Here is a 20,414-nt window from a genome sequence, read left to right on the forward strand (position 1 = left end):
TGAAGCTACCGAAGAGTCAGAAATTTTATTTAATTCACATCTTTGTGTTTTTTTTATAGAATTTATAAAGATTAAAAAAATCCAGTCAATGAGATTAAAAATTTCATAAATTCCTTCATTAGCCAGGGGCGTAGCCAGAAATCTTGACCTACAAGAGGGATGGAATTTATAATTCTTTTTATAATTTTATGGACATTGAAAAATATATTGAATTGTTTGCTAATCTTAACGTTTGAGAAAAATTTTAAAAGCTAATTTAGCAGTTTTTGGCATTTCCTTTATTCTTTCGCTTGACGTTTCTTTTTCTAACGTTTGGCATTTCTTTCAACTGTGATTCTCTCGATTTTTTAACGTCTGACATTATTTTAGCATGCTGTATTAGCAGCTCTTGGCAATTGATTCAATGTATCGTTTAAAAATTATTTTAACAACAGTATAAACAGATTTGGACATTTATTAAATTTTGACGTTTGATTTTTGAAGTTTTTTTTTTTTATCATCTGACATTTATTTTAAAACATTTGTCATTATTTTTTATCGTTTAACGTTTAAAGCTTCTTTTTTTAATCAATTTTTGTCCTGAAAAATATTATTTCTTTGACTTTGAAAGAAAAATCTGAATTTCTTGAATTTTAGAGTGTGTTTAGACATAAAAAAAAACTCTCCCTAGCTCCACCCCTGTCATTATCTTTTCATAAAAATATATTAATTAAATAATTCAACAGTCAGCAGAGTTTTGCAAAAATAAATTGCATTTATAGACACAAAATAGACGTTTGTCCGCTGCAATTTTATTCCATTTGCTTTCTTCATCGCAAACTCAAATGTTCGAGCACAAGTTGAAAGCGAAAACAGATTTTTTTCGTGTACTAATTGAAAAGTCTCTCGTGGTTCGTTACCGATGAACCATTTAATAAATTCACTTTACTTTCATTTGTAGAAAAAGAGATATCAATTTAATCACGAGAAGCCCATAATTTTTACCTTAAAATCAAATCATTTTCTTTCACGAATGGTCTCTCAAATGGATCAAATGCACATTTTCTCCCCCTTCTTAGTCAACCTGGAGGCCTTAAAATACCTTTTAATATTAATCACAATGACGATATTACGCTGCAAAATAAATAATTTGCAGCTTCTATCGACAACTGAGTAAACAAAATTCTTTTGCGTTTTTTTTTTCTCATCAAAATAGAAACGTTCTGAGTTGATTTTGAACTCTGTCGCGTCTTTATTCAGTAAAAGTATAATATATTTTTTTAGAAGTAATAAAAAATGCACAAAAAAATACCGTGGAATGCTCCTTGAGATTCATGCGGGAAGTGTGTGTGAGAGAGATCCTCCGGACGGCATGGGAATTGGTAAATGTGGAATGCATAGAATGGGTCTAATTTTTGATTTCCAGCAGAGGCAGGTAGTACGGTAGGGTAACACGATTCCTCCTGTCGAAATCCAGAACATGCCTCGGTGATGTGGCCACCATTTGATGGAGAGAATTGGCGATTTCGGTGAAGGTGACCCTTTCGCGGGAGTCAAGCTGCCAGCAATTCAGCATTAGCTGGTAGAGGTCGTCAAAGAGGAAGGGCGTCTGCTCCGGGCGGACACCATTCTTCAGGCGTCCCAGGAGATCAACAGCTGGAACACTTGGGAAGAGTGTACCACCAACAGTACAGCATTCCCACATGAGGCACCCAAATGACCACACATCACTTGCTGAGGAGTAATTTTGGAATTTAAGTACCTCCGGCGGTTGGAAGCGTGTCAGATCAATGATTTTATTCTCCTCCGTGAAGAGTGTTGGACCAAAAATGGATAATTTCGCCTCATCATCCACCGTGAGGCTCACATTGTGGGCACATAGCTGCCTGTGCACAATCTAGGAAACGTTAAAAAGGAAATAAGTCAGTTATAAGTAACACAGGATATGCAAAAATCTTCACCTTATTGGCTGAAAGGTACTCCATGGCATCGCAAATGTCGCAAAGGGTACGAAGGACGAATTCCTCCGAGAGCGAAGTCATTCGTTGGGGATTAAAATTTGGCGGTAAACGTGAATCCACGAGGCGCTTCTTGAGATTCATGCTGCACCCCTCGAAGATGACGTAGAGCCAATCGCTGGTCTGGCAGACTCCGAGGAAATTGAGAAGTGATCTATGTGGGGTCACACGGAGAATTTGATCGAATTCCTTGATAAAGAGGCTCTGATCGTGTTGTTCCATGTCGTCTAATAAAAATCAGGGATTTCCATCAAGATTCATTCATTCCGGAAGAGAAACGGAGAGTATTAGGAGATCTTACCTGAGACAACATGAATGTGGCACTGATGAAAGTCCCCAATGGTATTCACACGACCCTGAATAACGTCCCCAAAGCGTCCAGTACCCAGAATATTATCAATTTCCATTGATAGAATATTCCTGGGGATTTTCTGCGAGGACGATACCTTGTCCATGAGAAGTTTTAGCTGCTCCTGAAAGTTGCCTCTGTCGAGTTCGTCTCCAATAAATCCGTTATTTTCCTTAAAAGTTTTTTAAAATTTTGAGATTTTTTTCTTTAAAGAATTTTTTTTTAATTCTCTTACAATTTCCACAATTGGTCCTTGAAGGGTCAATTCATGGACATCTGTGAACCGCCTTCGAGTTGATGTCAGTCTCTTTCTCAAATAGAAGTACATGACCACTGATCCAATCAGGAGAAGTCCCAAAATGATGCAGGCTGTTGTCAGGATAGCAATCATTGTGCTGGAATCATCATCTGCATCTGCAAACGTTTGCATTTGCCATTAAATCTTTTATTTTAAGAGAAATTGAGAGAGAATAAATTACCTTCAGACTCATCTGAGGCAATATTGTCATGCTGATCGTGGGAATCATCGCTGTAGCGATATGTTGTGACCCCACTGAGGGTACTAACTACGCCAATTTTAATGTGAACATGACTATTTTCCGGAAGGGGGGCATTGTAGAAGCCCCGGTAGTTCTCACCATCTCCCACGCGGAATATTCTACTCATATTCTTGAGATCCAGCTCAGCTGTGACATAGTACTGCGTACCATCTTCACGTGATCCCCGGTAGTCCTTCAGGAGGGCCAGATCGAAGTTCTGAATGAGACCGTAATTGGCAAAAACAACGACAACGCGATAGAAATTAATGGGTCCATTGCCATTTTCAATGGGATTTATCTCAATTGTGATTGTCCGTTCGTCCCTTGCGAGTATCTTGGGTTCAGGTGGGGCTAAACTGGGTACACCGACACGTGTTTCACCCAGAATCCACGCCATTCCTCCCACACCTGCTGCCGCGATGCTTGTCACTGTGACATTGTACCGCGTGGCAGGATGAAGTTCCACAAGTTCCTGTTGATTCTCACCACGTTCCACCCTCCATCCAACATGACTCAGCATCCCCCCAATGGCATACGTGTGAATGGGGTACGCATTGATTGCATACTCCATCACCAAGGTACTCGCTTCCGGTGGATCCCACATAATGGTGAAGGAGGTATTTTTAACAGTATCCAAGTCCATCCTGAGATGCCGTGGTGGCCCCGGAACTTTGAGATTTGTCTCATAGTAACTCTCCACATCTTCCCCGCCACAGAATTGCTCGGAATTCTTACTGCAGCGTATGCTGCATTTCTCTGCGTCCAATCTCTCATTGGGATGGGTGTTTGTGCATGCACAGGAAGTACTCTGGATCACGGCATACCTGCAGAGACCACAAAAAAATCATTAATTGTCTTTTAATTGGCTCTTAAAGCTTCCTCAGGGGGTTACTTGTAGAAGATTTCTTGGCATTTTTCAGCACACTCCGTGGCTGTGCCAACATGCGCATTGGTATTGAAGTTACGGAAGTTCCTCTTGAAGCATCCCACATAGCTGTCGGCATGGGCGCTGGCCAGGAGAATGCCGATTGTCACAAAAGCGATAAATATTCTGTTTTGCATTTTTTGAATTTTTGTGTTAATTCACAGGGGCGGAAGCATTACAACAACACAAAGAATTATTGCCTTTCTTCGCACTATCATCTCACTATTTGCGCTATCTAATTGAAAAGCACATTGGGCAGCGATAGAGTGTGCAAATCTCCGGGAAATCACGTGGAAAAATAGAGAAAATTGAGAAGAAATGTGGACGGAATGGGTTTGTTTTGGAAAAAAATTCAACACTCAAGCAATTGACCATGCTGAAGTTTCTGCAAAAATTGGGACAAAATGTGCTATAATTTTCTGGAGGGAGAGGAACTTCAAGGTGGTAAATGTGAGGTTAGAATCCGGGAAAATTGATAACACCCAGAATTTTCCAAACTGGAGAATAATTGATTTCTTTTGGAGATTCCTGTGATTTTGTCTCTCTGTGAATTCCTGCAGGATCTATAAATCATGGCATTTGCATTCCTGCAGAATAAGAAAGTGGTTGCCCTGAGCGCCGTGGGTACAATTGCCGGTCTCACGATGATGCTCAAGTAAGGAAAATCAGGATTTTAAAACATTTCCTGTTAGATTTTCTTATCTAATGAAAATTTCTGTATTTCAGGGATTACATGCAAGGCGGTAGATTTAAGAATCCTGTCATGGCTGAGGGGAAAGTCGTCATTATAACTGGTGCAAACACAGGCAAGGATATGTAAGGATTTTCCAAGGAACTTTTCGTAATCATTCAATTTTCTCCCTCTGAAAAGGAATTGGCAAGGAAACAGCAAAAGAACTGGCCAGGAGAAAAGCCCACGTGTACATGGTATGCAGGGATATGGAGAAGTGTGAACAAGCACGCACGGAGATTGTCTTGGATTCCAAGAACAAGTACGTTTACTGCCGGGAATGTGATTTGTCCTCCTTTGATTCAATCAGGAAGTTTGTGGATACGTTCAAGCATGAGAGAGACAGACTGGACATCCTCATTAACAATGCCGGTGTTATGCGATGCCCACGGACACTGACAAAGGATGGGATAGAAATGCAACTAGGGGTGAATCACATGGGGCACTTCCTGCTGACTAATCTCCTCCTGGACACTCTGAAGGCCTCCGCCCCAAGTAGAATTGTAGTTGTATCGAGTTTAGCGCATACTCGGGGAGAGATTAACATCACAGACCTCAACAGTGAGAAGAATTACGAGCCTGGCAGGGCGTACAATCAGAGTAAGCTGGCAAATGTCCTTTTCACGAAAGAACTGGCCAAGAAGCTTCAAGGAACAGGAGTCACTGTCAATGCTCTGCATCCTGGAGTTGTAGACACAGAGCTAACACGGCATATGGGTCTCTTTAACAGCTTCTTTTCCGGGTAAATATCTTCTAGAAATATTTTTACAAAAATTCCAAGATTTCTCAATTTTCTCTCACAGATTAATTGTTAAACCCATCCTCTGGCCCTTCTTTAAATCTCCCGTCGCTGGAGCCCAGACAACACTCTATTGCGCCTTGGAACCGGAACTTGAAGGGGTTTCAGGGCAATATTTCAGTGATTGCGCCCCGAAAGAAGTTGCCGATGCTGCTAAGAATGAAAATGTAGCCAAATGGCTGTGGGCAGTTAGTGAGAAGTGGACAGGATTGGATCAGAAACCGCCCAATGTATAGCTAAAGAGTAAAATGTAGCGAAATCCTCCACATTTGAAGGAGATTTGATTTTTTCGCTTCTTTTCCTTGCAGGAATTGAGATTTTACATCGATTTTGAGACTCTGGACATAAAGATCATTGATGAGAAAGGCCAGGATATTTTTGAGAAGGCATACAAAGAAATGGGATTAGTTGAAGATCCCGGGCAGGAAGTGCAAGAAGACAAGAAACATCATTAGCGCGCAAATAAAGTTTTTTTTTATTATTTAAAAACTTAGCGTTTTCTATTTTATTTGTACTTTTTCTTGAGAAAATAGCGAAAATATGAAAAACTCGTGAAAATTGGGAAATTGTTCAGAAATATGTAACGGTTAATTTTTAAATTTTGCGCCATTTCAAACAGCGATTTTCACAATTTTCAGGAATTTTTCTTGGCTGATTGCAATTTTCTTGGACCCGGAAGTGACTTGCTTAGTTGGAAATAAAAAGGACACATTGAAAATTCAAGGAAAAGTAAGAAAAATTTATTTTCTGAATAAAAAGAAATCCCAAATTACAGCCAACTGAAAATTCTACTTTATTCTCCATTAGAAAAATCCCCAAACCCTTGGATTATATTTCCACAACCCACAGGTCGTCATGGTAGCAAGAAAAGCCGGAAAATTGTGTGAAAATGGGAAAGTTCAACAGCCGCCTTTTTGCATGTTTCACGTTTCTGTGAATCGCGGAAGAAACATGAAAAATTCAACCTTATTGGGCGTCAGGTGCATTAGCCATTCTCATATCATGCTGCATAGATGTGGAACTTGGTGATTTAGCCGACGTTGTGGTGCTCGGTGTGGGTTGGTTTTCTCTAATTTTAAGTGAATTTACTCGCAATCCCATCCTTCCGGAATCACTTAAATCCTGTCGCGAGGATATATATCGTGTCACTGAAGTGTGTGCGTGCAACTGTGCGTGACCCGGTGGTGTGTGCTTGTGTGGAAGAGGGCGTACAAGAGAGGAAAAACTCCACGACTTCAGATTACGTAGTTTAGTGCATTCCCCAAGAAATTCCAAAGGTGCCAGAAAACAAAACCCCGTAGCGCGAGAGAAATCTCTTCGCTACTCTCGATATTCGGTCACTGTGGGGGCTACGGAGATTCTCCCAGTGCGTGACTGTGGGGCAACACAGAGAAGTTTCCTTTCTTTTTTATCTTGGTCAGAGGAGGTGAATTTTTGGGGGCGCACCGAGGAGAGGAAGGAAAGGCACCACGGCAGCCAAGGAGGAGGCCCTGAGGCCGTCCACTCGCAATGGAGACCATGGAGTATGAGTTGGCGAGGAATTTGACATTGCTCTTCTTCCTCGAGCGCCTCCTGGACAAGGGGGAGCCTCGTACGCTCCACGATCTCTCTTGCCAGTTTGGGGCCAAGGGATTTACGCGGGAGATGCGTCAGATTGCTGGAGGGAGTCAATCAGGTGCGTTAACCACCCCGTTTTGGTTAGGGCTGAAAAAATTCCATCCTCATTGAGCCTCCCGCATGGGGATTGCTCACACAATATTGCTGTTGGGTGCCCAATAAAAGGCAATCCAGCAGAACGGGGACACGCACATTAAATGAAGAAAAAAAAAGTGTGTGTGCGACCAAAGAGAGGGAAAAGCGAGCAGAAAAATAATATTGATATGATAAAATTCGCACCAATCATTCAAAGGTGCTGCATTGCAAATTAATGTCTCATTACTTCATCATAATTTCTTTTTATTTCCTTCCCCATAAGCCACGCTTTCGGGCCACCGCGAGACGGCTACAAAAAAGTATTTTCTCTTGTCTGCAAAAATAAAATGCCACTGTCCTCAATTTTCTATTTTATCCACGCTGGTTTATAAATATTTTAAAGGAAAATGTTTTTGAAAAATAAAAAAAACTTCCTCTCTTTAGGCGAACTTTTGCGCGAGGTGAGAACAGAAATGCAAAAAGAACAAAAAGAACGCGCGAGGAGTGAACGCGCGCGTATTGTTGAATGGAAATTTTCTTGATTTTTTTTCTTGTTGAATTGTTTGAGAATCTCCCGGCTAAAATGTTGGCTAAATGTTATGCAAATTTCTGCTTCAGTAAACATAAACGAGTCTTGTTAGCCATCCTCAATGTGATTTTCGCATAAAGTCTAATACGAATCTTATAAGATGACATCATAATATGTCTTTACTCTGTGGGATGATTGTATTTAATTAGATAAGAGTTGCAAATGGGCTTTTTGTTGAGATTTTTATTCATTTTTTTTATTGAGGTTTAAAAAAAAGATTTTCGCAAATTCTTTTATTAGATTTGTGAAGAAAAAAGGTTTGATACGAGTTAGACTCGAACCTGCTTCACTTGGTATTTAGGGTATTTGGAGTAATCAAATTGGTGTGTTAACCAACTAATCTATTGAGTCCCTTTAACCCTTTAACGTTTTTTGGGTCATACCCTGACCCAAAACGAAAATGATTTTTTAGAGATACTTCTAGTTAATATTTTTGGATGCTTTCTTCGCCAGTATAAAGCTAAAGGATCAACCTTTCAAGACATATTTTTTTGATACGTCCAATAAATTCCTTTATAGTCGATTTTTTGCATCAAACTTGGAAAAAATTGGTCGATTTTCATCACTTTGAAAATCAGTATTTTTTTCTATTTTACAATTTTCCGATAGTCTAAATCGACTTGAATCTTATAAATAGACTAAATAACAAGAAAAAATTGCTTTATGGGAACCTTGAAAATCGAACCAATTTTCCAAAATGCTTTTCCAAACTTTTTGGGTCAGCATATGACCCAATGGGCGGGAAGGGATACAAAACGCGGAATTTTTGACAACTCATTTCCCATACATAAACAGTGCGATGAAGTGGCTGGATGAGCCACGATTTTCAGTGATTTGAGTGATTTCCTGGCCAGAATCTCTGGCCAGGATGTGTTCTGATGGAGGGATGGGTATCCTCCTTTAGTGTTGTGTTAAGTTTAATGCAATTTTGTGGTAAATAAGTGGTAAATTTAACGCAAAACCGTGACAAGGTGCGTGTTTACAGTGCGGAGAAGTGGCTGAATGGGCCCCGAATTTCAGTGATTTGACCGATTTCCTGGCCAGAATCACTCGCTGGGATGTGTTCTGATGGAGGATTAGGTATTCTCCTTTACTCTTCTGTGAAGTTTTATCCAAATATGTGGTAAATAAGTGGTAAATTAACCAGAAAATCGGGGCAATGTGTGTGTTTAGAGGAACCTTCACCTGGGATGACACTGAAAATCCTGACCAAACCACTTCTGGTCGGTCTGATTCTCATTGTAGTTCATCCCAGGGTGCTTCCGAGGCATCTTGGGGGTAACATTACCGGCCACGGACACAGAGTGCTTCTTAATTGTGAATATCAAAAATCCGTGTTTTGTATCCCTTGCGGTCCATTGGGTCATATGCTGACCCAAAGGTTTTCCGGAAAATCTGTAAGTTGGAAAATTTTTTTTTCGACTAAAATCTTTATAATTAGGCCCAATGAATTGGAAAACAGCAAAATTTCCAAAATTGGCCCAGCAGTTTAGGCGCGGACCTTAAAGGGTTAACTTTCTTATGCCGATACCTACAAAATAAGATATATATTGTAATTTTTAAGCAAAAGAAATTATTCGTAATAAAAAAGAAAATGAAGGTTTAAATTATTTTGTTTTGCGTCCATCAAGAGAACCTTTTTTTCCTAAAGGAATCATTTAATTGTATAGTCAATAATCCAAAGAAACTTGTATAACTTGTTGATCTTTGTAGTAAAATTTGAATCATTTAAGGAATTTAATTGATTATCTTCAATGTAAAATCACAAAAATGTCAGAAGTGAATTCCACGTGACTTTTGGAATCTTTAGAATATTTAAGAATTTACATTAAAAATATATTTTTTATTAATTTTATGTTTCTTTATTATTCAAAAATCTTTAAAAAAAATTATCAATGAAATATCAAAAATTATCAATTTTCATCAAAAGTTTCCAAAAAAAAAGTTTAATATTTGAAAGTATTTTAAGATTTCTTGAATTTTTCAGTCAATTCGGTCAATTCCAATTGACAGACTTTTGTCAAAACACAAACTCTTGTTCTGCTGTTTTTGCCGTTCATAAATTTTGGCAAAAAAAATTGCAAACTTAGCGACATAGTAAATTAATTAAATTGAAAATTAAATGCGATCGTTGGGTAATTAAATTTACGATTAAAAACACAATAATATGGGCCTTTAAGTAAATCTCTCTCTCTGCCTTTTTAACACTTTCATTCTCCACGGCAGTCAAGGGAGCTTAAACGTATCTATATATTGTAAAAAAAAATTGACGTGAAGTTGATTGGGAAAGAAGTAAAATTGACGGGGAGACGTTTGCAATACTTTTGCATGGCTCGTGCGAATTTTTGTACATTCCAAACCACGTAAAGCTTGGATTGTTGGATCAATAGGTATTTTTGCCTTTTGGATTTTTTTTGTGGGTCGACTTTTCCGGGTCACTGAAAGAATTCTCTGATGTGAGGGGGTGGAGGAAAGTCTTTGACCTTCAACACTAAAACGGTGGGGGGTGTCTTGTTCTCTGATTATTGGCGATAGGTTTGAAGAAATTCCTCGCCAGCTACCCAGCCCTCTTCTACATAAATGGAGACTACGTACATGTCAACACCTACCTGTCGGCGTCCCCAGATGACCCCAGTGGCGCTACAGGTGGTCGCCGGGACTACACGCAGGAAGCGAAGGAGTACTTCAAGAATAAACTCCTTATGTACGGGTTGGGCACGGAAGTTCCCATACGCAGTCTCCTTGGGCACCGGAGTCAGGCATCGCCACAAGTGCGACACATCTCGGGGCAGCACATTAAGGAATTCACGGACTTCCTCAGCAAGCATCCGGACACATTCACCGTGATCGATGAGCACGTGATGCTCGTGGAAACGGACGATCTCAAGGATATTCCTGTTGGTGAGCGCCTCCATCTGCCGCAGCCCTCAATCGATACGATTGCCACGCAACAGTTGCTCGACTTTTTTGCTCACTGGATCGAAAACAAAGGTAAATAATATATTTTTATTTTATTATATTTATTGAAGGAATGAACACACGAAATAGTTTTTTTTCTTCATCATTTTTATATCGATAGTGAGGAGATTACCAACACAAATTTCTCCGTGTTTTGTTGAGAAAATTTTATTTGATCTTTTTTTTTTATTTATGTAATTACATACACTGAAAAGTTGAGATCTTACTTCTTTTGTTGTTGCTTTTTAAGACAAAAAGTTGACATAGGAAATATTTAGGTACATATTTGACGGTTTCAAGTGAACAAAAAGAAATGGAAATGTTTATTTCTCTACAAAAAAAAAATAACTCGAGGAAAATTGGCGTTTGTCACGCCCAATTGTCTTTCTGTGGCGAATGTTTTTTTTTATTTCTTTATAAATAAAATTAAATCAATTTTATAATTGATTCAATGAGGCAATTACTCCACATTTAAAGTGAAATAAAATAGTATAGAGTTGAAATTTTGTAGAAATAAATTGCATTTAATGGAAAAGGAAGAAAATGAAATTGAAGAAATATTCCTTTTCAATATTTTAATGAGAAAAGGAATGAAGAAGTTTGTATACTATAGTAAAAGTTCTTCCCGACCTTCCCTTCGCTTCCTAAAAATTCTCCAAAATGTTATTGATGACATCGTGCTAAATACCAATTTGTATTCAGAGCTTTCAAAAGAATTTCTTTGCGGAATTCTATATTCTTTCATGCACCTAAATTCCACAAAAAAATGCTTTCTTCTCTCTCTTTCTCTATCACACAACATTATAAACTCTTCTCGGTGTGTTGGAAATTAATGCAGAAACTCGAATATAAAATGAAGAATATGAGTGAAAGAATATAAATATATATCGCAGCTGCGTAATTTAAAATGCTGATGTTGAAGCTTTTTTTTTTCTAAAAATTGTGTCAGCTTTTTTTTTCGGGGGGTTCCTTGTGCATAATTCCATTGTTTTTGGAGAAAATATTCATCGTGATCTCTAGCTGTCTATGGGAGTGTTGAGAAAAAAAAGTTGTTGTTGACAAAAGGAGTTTATTCACTTCAGTGATGGGTCCATGACTTTGTCTGAAGAATAAAAAATGTATGAGAAATTGCTAAATAGATTAATCACTGTACGCTGGGAAAAGGCGCAAAGATTTGCCCAAAAAATGCTAACAGTGACGTCACTTTTGTGTATTTTGTATCTTGAAATGTATGAAACATAAAGCCTGGTCAAAATTCACGGATGAAACATTATCCCACATGTTTCATGCACTCAAAGAGACATAAGGCAGAATTCATTACTCAGACAGGCTTAAAAATTTAAGTCGGTCTTAAGCTTTAAGTCAGTTTTTTTTAAGTCTAACTTAAAATTTGTAAGTCAGATTAACATATTGCATATTTTACAAAAAAAAATACAAATTTTGATGTTTGTAAAATATTTTGAAAACTATACAATCTGTTAATCTGACTAAAATATTTTAAGAGCGACTTAAAAACCGACTTAAATTTTTAAGCCCGACTGAGTAGTGAATTCCACCCATAAATCACAAAAATGACGTCATTTTTTGCATTTTTGCGCAGATCTTTGCACGTTTTACGTAACAAATTCATTTTGACTATTTCTTATTCGTTTTTTTATCCTTTACAAGCTTTAGGCTTGTCCTCATAGTTCTTTTGAATAAAATCATGGCTCATATTGTTTTGAATAAACACCTTATGAAGGATTTAATAAATTTTGTTTTTTTTGTCGGTTTCAGGGCCAATTCTCGTTGATCAGCTCTTCCACATTGTAACTTCCAAGTTTCCCGAGGAAATGTGGCTACGGATGTTCAAGACACCGAGTGATTTGTCCACATTCCTGAAACTCTTCTCAGATTGCTTCCACATTCAATCGAATCTAGTCACTTTACTGCAGAAACCACGACTGTCGGATGCACATATACAGCAAGCTCAGGCTCGGGCACGGGATCAATTTAATAATAATCCAACGATGAGGACATTATCGCCACAGATGAGACTCCAAAATAATAATAATTTGATGCAAACAATTGGGGATTTTAAGCTAAATGAACCTGTGACGAGTACGAGTAGCAATTCACCGACTGTGAGCAATAAGAGTGAACCAAATAGTGGGTTTGAAAGTCTTGTCCACGACAATGATGCCAAATTGGACAATCTCTGCGATAGGAATTGTCCGAGTGGGTCCATTGGGTCATACTATACGCGTTCTTCCACCCCGCCGACCATTCCAGCGCACCAAAATCCATCGGTTCAGGTGAGAGAATTATTAAGAATAAAAAAAAAAGAATGTAAGAGTTGAATTTTTCTTCTCTTTTTGTGTTTTTGGTAGCAGGTGCAGGTCGCCCAGCAACCGGTGGAGAAGACTCCAGCAAAGAATCAAACACTAAAGCAACGGATCAATAGTTTAGTGATTAAGACACTTGCGGAGAATTTGGAGAAGGATAAGCAAGCAATGAGTGCCCTTCAGGCGGGAAATGCCGCAAATATGGGCGATGGAAAGGCGCAAAATACAAATTCAGCCCATATGAATAATTACTTTGTCGGTGACACGTGGAAGATAAAGGTGTTGCAGAATACACGTGTTATTGCGACAATAAAGGAGTGCCTCTTTGTCACGGAGGCCATTCTCAAATCTGCCGCAAATGATCAGGTTGTCATTAGTTTTGACTGCGAAGGTATCAATTTGGGGGCAAAGGGGCAGCTGACACTCGTTGAGATTGGCACAACACGTGGGGAGGCGTTCATCTTTGACATACTCACATGCCCGGAAATGGTATCAGATGGGGGTTTGAAGACACTCCTCGAGAGTGAGAATGTCATCAAAATCATCCACGATTGCCGCAATGATTCCATCAATTTATTCAATCAATTTGGCATCCTCATGCGCAATGTCTTCGATACGCAATCCGCTCATGCGATATTGCAGCTACAGAATCACGGGAAGCAAGTGTACAAGGTGAAGAATGTGTCCCTGAATACGCTGTGTGAGATGTACGGTGCCCCCATAAATCCCATGAAGGATCAACTCAAGAATGTCTACCGGAGAGATCAAAAATATTGGGCGAGGAGACCACTCTCGCGCGATATGCTCCTCTATGCTGCCGGTGATGTTCTCGTGTTGATCAATGAGCAACTCTATGCAGCCATGGCCAGGTGAGTTCAAAAAGAAGAGACAACACCACAGAACCGTTTGGCAAACACACAGTGATGGCTTAAAAGTGCAAAAATGGCCCCATAGTGTGGTCTTGGCGCACACAACAAATATTTTGGCTCTTAAACAAATATCTCGCGTGATTGGGATCGTTTGTGAATTTCACTCGTAAGCGCAAATGTTAAAATGCCAAGTTTCAATTATCTTGTCGACAATGTGAGAGCGAGATGGGGATAATTCATTGAAATCTATTCTCTAAATTACATTAATTCACGCTGTTACTATAAAGAAGATATAAGAGGAGAAAATATAGTGAATCCCACTTAATGTAACATCTCTTTAATCTCTTTTTTTCTTCTTACATTCCCTTCGGACCTTCTTTCGCATGCAAAGAAAGATAAAGTGGATCAGAGTTGAGAAATTTGTCGTATAGATAAGATAATGTTTCATTGTTTCTTTTTTTCTATTTTTATTTTGATGGAAATTGAGTTATCTCTTTTATATTTCTTTGAATTTGCTTTAGAAATATGAGATTCTGACTGCAAAATTGTATCACTTCATAGTTTAAATTAACCTTTCATTGAAACTCCACCCTTTTTTAGGGATAATGGTAGCCAATGAAAAAGCTTAGCCCGAATTGATCGACCAGTCAAAGCTCATCTTTGAAAAATTGATTCTTCTTCTTATGTATTGATTTACAATTCATTTATAAATTATTTGTAGATGTGATTGAAATTATTATTTTTTTATGAAGCACGATATAATTAAAGAGATTACATCAACAAATAATCGTAATGAAATGTAAATAAATAAGAAGAAGAATTTGTTTGAATCAGAGCTCTCTGATTGGTTAATTAATTCAAGCAAAGTATTTTCATTGGCCCACCTTCTCTACGTCACTACATGGGTGGAGTTTCTGTGCAAAGTTAATTTAATCAGAGAAAATAGAGAATAAATTAAATTCTTAGCATTAATCTATATTCTTGAGCAACAATACAACTCAATTCTCAGTAGAATTCCATTCTATATGGAATAAAAGGAGGTGGGGCAGAAAGAAAGAGAAATTAACAATCCGGAAGAGTTTACGAGTTTCCGTGCCGTGGGATGTGTCTTACTACAGTTAAATAAACATGAATTCACTGTATATTCATTGCAAAATAAAATACAATATAGAATGCAAAATTTCAAGAACATCTCTCTCATGATCGTAGTGATGCTGTACATAAATTCAAGTACTAATTGCTCCATTTGCACATTTTACAGAACTAATTACACAAAACTTCTTCTCTGATGAAAATGTTTTGAGGGGAAAAAAAAGTTTCTCACGATTGTTTTTCTTTTTTTTTTATCTCTCATTGCAGTGCCATATTGCCGGAATATCGTGGATTATTGTCGGAATTGTGTACAGAACAGATACTAATGCTAATCCGTCCAATTGAGGTGAAAATGAGGAAAAAGCAGCGAAAAATTAGCACTGAAGTGGCTGATTTGCGTGCTAAACTATCACAATCGAGCAATAAGAATATAGTTCTAAGTAATCGAGAAATTCGTCTCTTGCGCTATTTGGATTTGACTGAGGAGGAAAAGGAGAAACTCAAGGGATCCTACAAAGTGGCCAAGAAGCTGGAGAAGTTGGAGAATTTGGGTCAAGACCGGTAAGATTGTTTATTCTTCTCCATCTTCTTATGCATTTAAGACAAAATTTACTATAAAAGATTTTTTTCTTTTTTTTTCTATTTGTTTAGAGACCAAAGTGATTCGGAGGATGATGGAGAAGTGGCTGAGCATGAATATGCAAGCCTCGATAGTGTTCCATCGGATAATTCCTTACCCGGTGCTGGGACATTCTCACCGAGAAATTCCGAACCGCCAAGTCTTACGGAATCCATGCAGCTTATGGATGAAATTCTATCGGACACAACAATGGATCGAATGGCTAAAATTGATAAATTAGAGGCTATCCTCTCAACAGCTACCCTTCTTCCAAATGATCCAGTACGTATGCATTGCGTGCGATCCCCCATTTAATTCTTTTCATTTTAACAAGTTTGCATTTTTTTCTAGGTCTTCTCTCAAACACCTGATCAAATTCTCTCAGCCACAAGTGCTATTTTAAACGCAAACAACGAACACAATCTCAAGCATCAATCATATCGCGATGGAGAACATAAAAGGTGAGGAAAATACCTACATATTGAATCTTATCAGGGAACAATTTCAAAACTTCCTGTTTCATTGCTTTTGATTTATTTTTCTTATCAACAATCAGTGTGGGAGATTTATTGATTTTGTTAGAAAATGATTTTAAAATAAATAATTTTGAATTATTAGTTAAGAAATTGATGGAATAAATTAAAAATTCTTAATATTTTGCGAATATATTTAAGGAAATGAGTCAAATGGAAGATTTTTAATGAATTTTATGGAATAATTGATTTTAAATTCAATTGTAATTGCGAATTAATTTATCAATGAGATTTTCAATTGCTCAGTCAGCATTTATTTAAAGTGAATTTATATTTATATGGTAAAATTATCACTTTATTCTATATGTAATTTATGAGTCTTTAATCATAAAACGAAGCTACGTTTATTACTCTTATCTACTTAGCCGAAGGAATTTATTTGAATTCTTTAAATTCCTTAGCCGCACGATATTTGATAAAGTAGGATTGTTCTCACCTATAAAACTCTTATTGTGAAGCTAATTAAAGAATTTTTAAAGAATATTTAAATCATTTAATATTCATTTTTTCTTTAAGAAGATTTGAAATTTAGGGTCCTATTCTGCGACCAAGAAATCCTTGAAATCGTTCAAATCGTTGAAATTTCAAATATTTCAACGATTTCTTTCTCGCTGAATAGACCATATTGAATTAAATCTTTTCTTCTAAATATTTGCATTCTTCGAAGAATATTGATGAAATTTACGAATATTTCGCGATATTTTCGTCAAAAATAGCAGATATCAGTCAAAATCGTCAATATTCAAATTATTCTTAATATTCAGAAACATTTTGAAAAAAACATATTAAATAATAAACGTCTCTGAAAATTTCATTAAAAATTCAATAAAATTTTCTATAAAGGCATGAAAAAAAAAGAAAACGTGAAAGAGAATTTCTGGGAAAACCGAAATAGATTTGTCTAGAAAACACACAAAATGACGTCATCATTGGGTTTTTTGTCTCTTTAATTGCATGAAACATGCGCGCAAATGTTTCATCGATGACTTTTGACATTGAATTTCAATGTTTTTCTTTTCTTTCAATTTTTTGTGTAGCTCTGGAAAGTGCTGCCAGTGTTTGTGTCACGATAGAGGATCAAATCGTGGTTCTGTAAATAATTCAGGGAATCGTCAGAAGTTGGTGATGAAGCAAGATGAGGCGTGTCAAACACTCAGTACCGGTGATATTGTGATAACGAAGATATTCTTCAAGGAGGACCAAGAGAAGGCACAGGAGAAGATTCTCACATCAACGCCCAAGAAGGTTGCTAATTGAGATCGTCGTTTGCCGCGTAATCCCGTTGGTAAGCGATAGAATAGTTTACTTTTTGTTGTTCTAAAATGCCCCACAAAGAGAACTTTTAGTCCCAAACTGCCCCGAGACGAGTCACTGAACATATGAGGGAGAAAGAAAACCCATTGAAGGGTTTGTGAAATATCGCTGCGTAGTATTTTTGATGAATTCTGAAAATAGCTTACAGTCAGTGGTAGGAAAAAAAAAGTGAAATGAAAGTGAAAAATCATTAGAACATTTTCCCTGTCAATTGCAATATATAAGTAGTGAAAATTGTATTATAGTAGACGCAAAGAAAAGGAGAAGGATAAAAGTGAGACAAAATTATTGAATTATTTTTGATTGGACCAATTTTTTTTACATGCAATAATTATTTGTAAAAAAAAAAGTAAAAGAAAAATTTATATAAAAGAAATCATTGATGAATACATAGTTCTTCTATTTATAGAATAATTATTAATTTTGAATTATTTACAAATTTTTCATTCTTGTTCAATTTATTATACAAAAAAATGAAATTTATCTGTGACCATCTCAATACATCACTAAACATTATCTAGTGCCTTTCTAACTATATTTAAATTTAAAACAAGAATCAAAAGTTGAAGAAATATTTAGAATTATTATACAGATACACCAATCATTGATGAAGAAGTTAAAATGAAATGATTTATTCTCTTTACTGATACGTTTACAGAGAACTTTATAATTATTAGAAAACAAGTACTATCTATATATTTCCTAAAATCTGGATAAATGAGTCAATTTTTCGATTTGCGATACACAAAATGCGGGTTTAATAGGGCGTTATACTAATATACGTACTATATAAAGTTTCGAAGAAGAAAGAGAAAGTTTAATAAAATAATTATTTATTATTAAGTTAATTCCCCCCGAAAATTATTTTGTGTATTAAGCAATCGTTTCCAATATTTGGCTTTTCGATGGAGCTTTACTAATTTATCTCGTAATATATTATTATATATGTTTTAAAACAAATGGGACAAGAATAAGGTGGAATTGTATATAAAATAAAGTTTTTTTTTCTCCTCTATATTTTACCCAAAAGTAATACATCTTTCAAAAGAACAATTGATTTATAAATATTTATTGTTAATCTATATTTTGTACATAATAGTTGCCATAAAGTGAAGGAAAATCCTAAATAAAAAATTTCTTATGAATTGAATGGCAAACAAGATTAGAAAAAAAGCAAAAGAAAAAAAAAACTTATGAGAAAAAAAACGCAATAATACCCTTTTTTCAATAGATGATGAAACATTGTAGGAATACTAAACAAAAAAAAAGTTAACATTTTATTAACAATATACAACAAGACGATGAGGTTGGAATAACAAATATATCTTTTACTGAGAAGACGAAGATGGGATGAAAAAAAAAAGTGTAGGCAAGTAGTTTTTGGCTTAAAATTGTAGGTGTTGAACAAAAATCAAGCAATGAATTGAAAGAGAAAAAAAACCTGAGACTAAATAATTGCTCATACATATCTCATTAAGATATGAACATTTTTGATGATGGGGAATATAATACAAATCGATAACAAAAAAAATTGAGAAAACATTTTAATAGGGAAGAAGAAATACTAATGATTTTTTTATTAAACGAAAAAACTATCAATATTGTAATATTGAAATATTATAAAAATTATTTCCTAAATATTTTTGACTTTTTAATTAATTTCATCGTCTTTTGGGAGATTTTTCATCAATTTTTGTTTCTGTTCTACGGTCTTGAAGAGAGAGAGGGAAGTTAAAGAAAACGTGGTGCACGTCGAATGATAATCAAATTAGTGGAATATTTTTGGTGTTTTCCAGCTGCTCCTAAAATAATGTATACTAATGAAATGGTTTTGTTATTTTAAATAATTCATACGGAATCTCCAAGAGGTCAACCACATATTTTTGTGTTCATGCCGATACATGAGAGATTCTTTAAGAAATTTAACAGTCTCGCACGTCTGGCGCCCAAACCCGGATAGAGATGAGTGAGAGAGCATTCTTTCGGCACGATATCCCATTTGGGTGCCTTTTTGGTGCGCTTTTTCGAGAATTCTGCGCTTTTTTTGGCTTTTTGCAAAGAAAAAATATACAAAAGAGTTTAATAGTGAGGGTCGTAATAATATCTTCTGGTTGATTGTTCATTCATTTAATTAAAGAATTTCTTGAATAAATTGTATTATTTTCAGTTAGTTTTACGGCAAATGATCTTAAAGAATTTCTGGATATCGATTAGAGCTATATTTCGAAGATTGATGTCTCCTTCATCAGGTACGAATTATTTCGAGGACTTGTGGTTTTTTATTTTTATTTTTTCTAGTTATCTACATACTTTTTGATGGCTATATTTTGCATGCAAATCACTTTTCTTGTAAAAAAGTTGACTTAAATACCTTGATGAATTTAGTGAGGGAAATTCGTGGGAAAGCGATCGGGAAGAGGCAAGAAAAACGTAACTTTTCTGCAATCAGCGACGTTTCGAATAATTTATATTCATCTTCAGGCTGTAGAAATATACAAATTTATACAGTTGGATTAATAAGATTTGTCAAACATTTCTTCAAGAAACGCTTTTTCACATTTTCTGGCTCTCCTGTTGATTTTAGAGCAAATCTGAATCGATTTTTGGGTCATCCCGTACCCGCAGGTTCGTCGATGAGCCTGATCGATATGTACCAAAGGGAAGTTTCGAATACAAAAAATAAGGATTTTCAATTTTTTCCTTAAAGTTTAGACTTATTTTTGGCTAAAATCAGTTTTTCGCATTTTCTGGCTCTCCTGTTGATTTTAGAGCAAATCTGAATGGATTTTTGGGTCATCCCGTACCCGCAGGTTCGTCGATGAGCCTGATCGATATGTACCAAAGGGAAGTTTCAAATACAAAAAATAAGGATTTTCAATTTTTTCCTTAAAGTTTCCACTTATTTTTGGCTAAAATCAGTTTTTCGCATTTTCTGGCTCTCCTGTTGATTTTAGAGCAAATCTGAATCGATTTTTGGGTCATCCCGTACCCGCAGGTTTGTCGATGAGCCTGATCGATATGTACCAAAGGGAAGTTTCAAATACAAAAAATAAGGATTTTCAATTTTTTCCTTAAAGTTTCCACT

At 36.4% G+C, this 20,414-nt stretch overlaps 3 protein-coding genes across 6 annotated transcripts; 2 read left to right on the plus strand and 1 right to left on the minus strand.

Moving 5' to 3' along the window:
- Positions 1 to 1,207: 1,207 nt before the first annotated feature.
- LOC129794208 (putative inactive tyrosine-protein kinase Wsck) lies at positions 1,208 to 4,206 on the minus strand. Its single transcript, XM_055834875.1, has 6 exons — positions 3,778 to 4,206; positions 2,826 to 3,709; positions 2,582 to 2,760; positions 2,299 to 2,518; positions 1,941 to 2,224; positions 1,208 to 1,876 (listed from the first exon to the last, which is right to left on the minus strand). Exons 1-6 carry the CDS (start codon positions 3,945 to 3,947, stop codon positions 1,388 to 1,390), a joined length of 2,226 nt encoding a protein of 741 aa, XP_055690850.1. The 5' UTR covers positions 3,948 to 4,206; the 3' UTR covers positions 1,208 to 1,387.
- Positions 4,207 to 4,242: 36 nt separating this feature from the next.
- Positions 4,243 to 5,828, plus strand: LOC129794209 (retinol dehydrogenase 13-like). 3 transcript variants are annotated; one of them, XM_055834876.1, is made up of 5 exons: positions 4,243 to 4,465; positions 4,537 to 4,616; positions 4,682 to 5,282; positions 5,344 to 5,569; positions 5,648 to 5,828. In XM_055834876.1, exons 1-5 carry the CDS (start codon positions 4,383 to 4,385, stop codon positions 5,792 to 5,794), a joined length of 1,137 nt encoding a protein of 378 aa, XP_055690851.1. In that variant the 5' UTR covers positions 4,243 to 4,382; the 3' UTR covers positions 5,795 to 5,828. The 3 variants fall into 3 exon arrangements, with proteins under 3 accessions (XP_055690851.1, XP_055690853.1, XP_055690852.1); XM_055834878.1 differs by having other exon boundaries at positions 4,244 to 4,465; positions 5,344 to 5,589; XM_055834877.1 differs by having other exon boundaries at positions 4,244 to 4,465; positions 5,344 to 5,582.
- Positions 5,829 to 6,330: 502 nt separating this feature from the next.
- Positions 6,331 to 18,969, plus strand: LOC129794210 (uncharacterized). Of its 2 annotated transcripts, none has more exons than XM_055834880.1 (8): positions 6,331 to 7,014; positions 10,156 to 10,611; positions 12,355 to 12,872; positions 12,948 to 13,771; positions 15,131 to 15,424; positions 15,515 to 15,764; positions 15,834 to 15,943; positions 17,053 to 18,969. In XM_055834880.1, the coding sequence occupies exons 1-8, from the start codon at positions 6,849 to 6,851 to the stop codon at positions 17,270 to 17,272; spliced, it is 2,838 nt and encodes a 945-aa protein (XP_055690855.1). In that variant the 5' UTR covers positions 6,331 to 6,848; the 3' UTR covers positions 17,273 to 18,969. The 2 variants fall into 2 exon arrangements, with proteins under 2 accessions (XP_055690855.1, XP_055690856.1); XM_055834881.1 differs by having other exon boundaries at positions 6,351 to 7,014; positions 12,951 to 13,771.
- Positions 18,970 to 20,414: the final 1,445 nt, after the last annotated feature.

Source organism: Lutzomyia longipalpis, chromosome 3 (assembly GCF_024334085.1).
Source record: "Lutzomyia longipalpis isolate SR_M1_2022 chromosome 3, ASM2433408v1".
Classification (NCBI taxonomy): domain Eukaryota; kingdom Metazoa; phylum Arthropoda; class Insecta; order Diptera; family Psychodidae; genus Lutzomyia; species Lutzomyia longipalpis.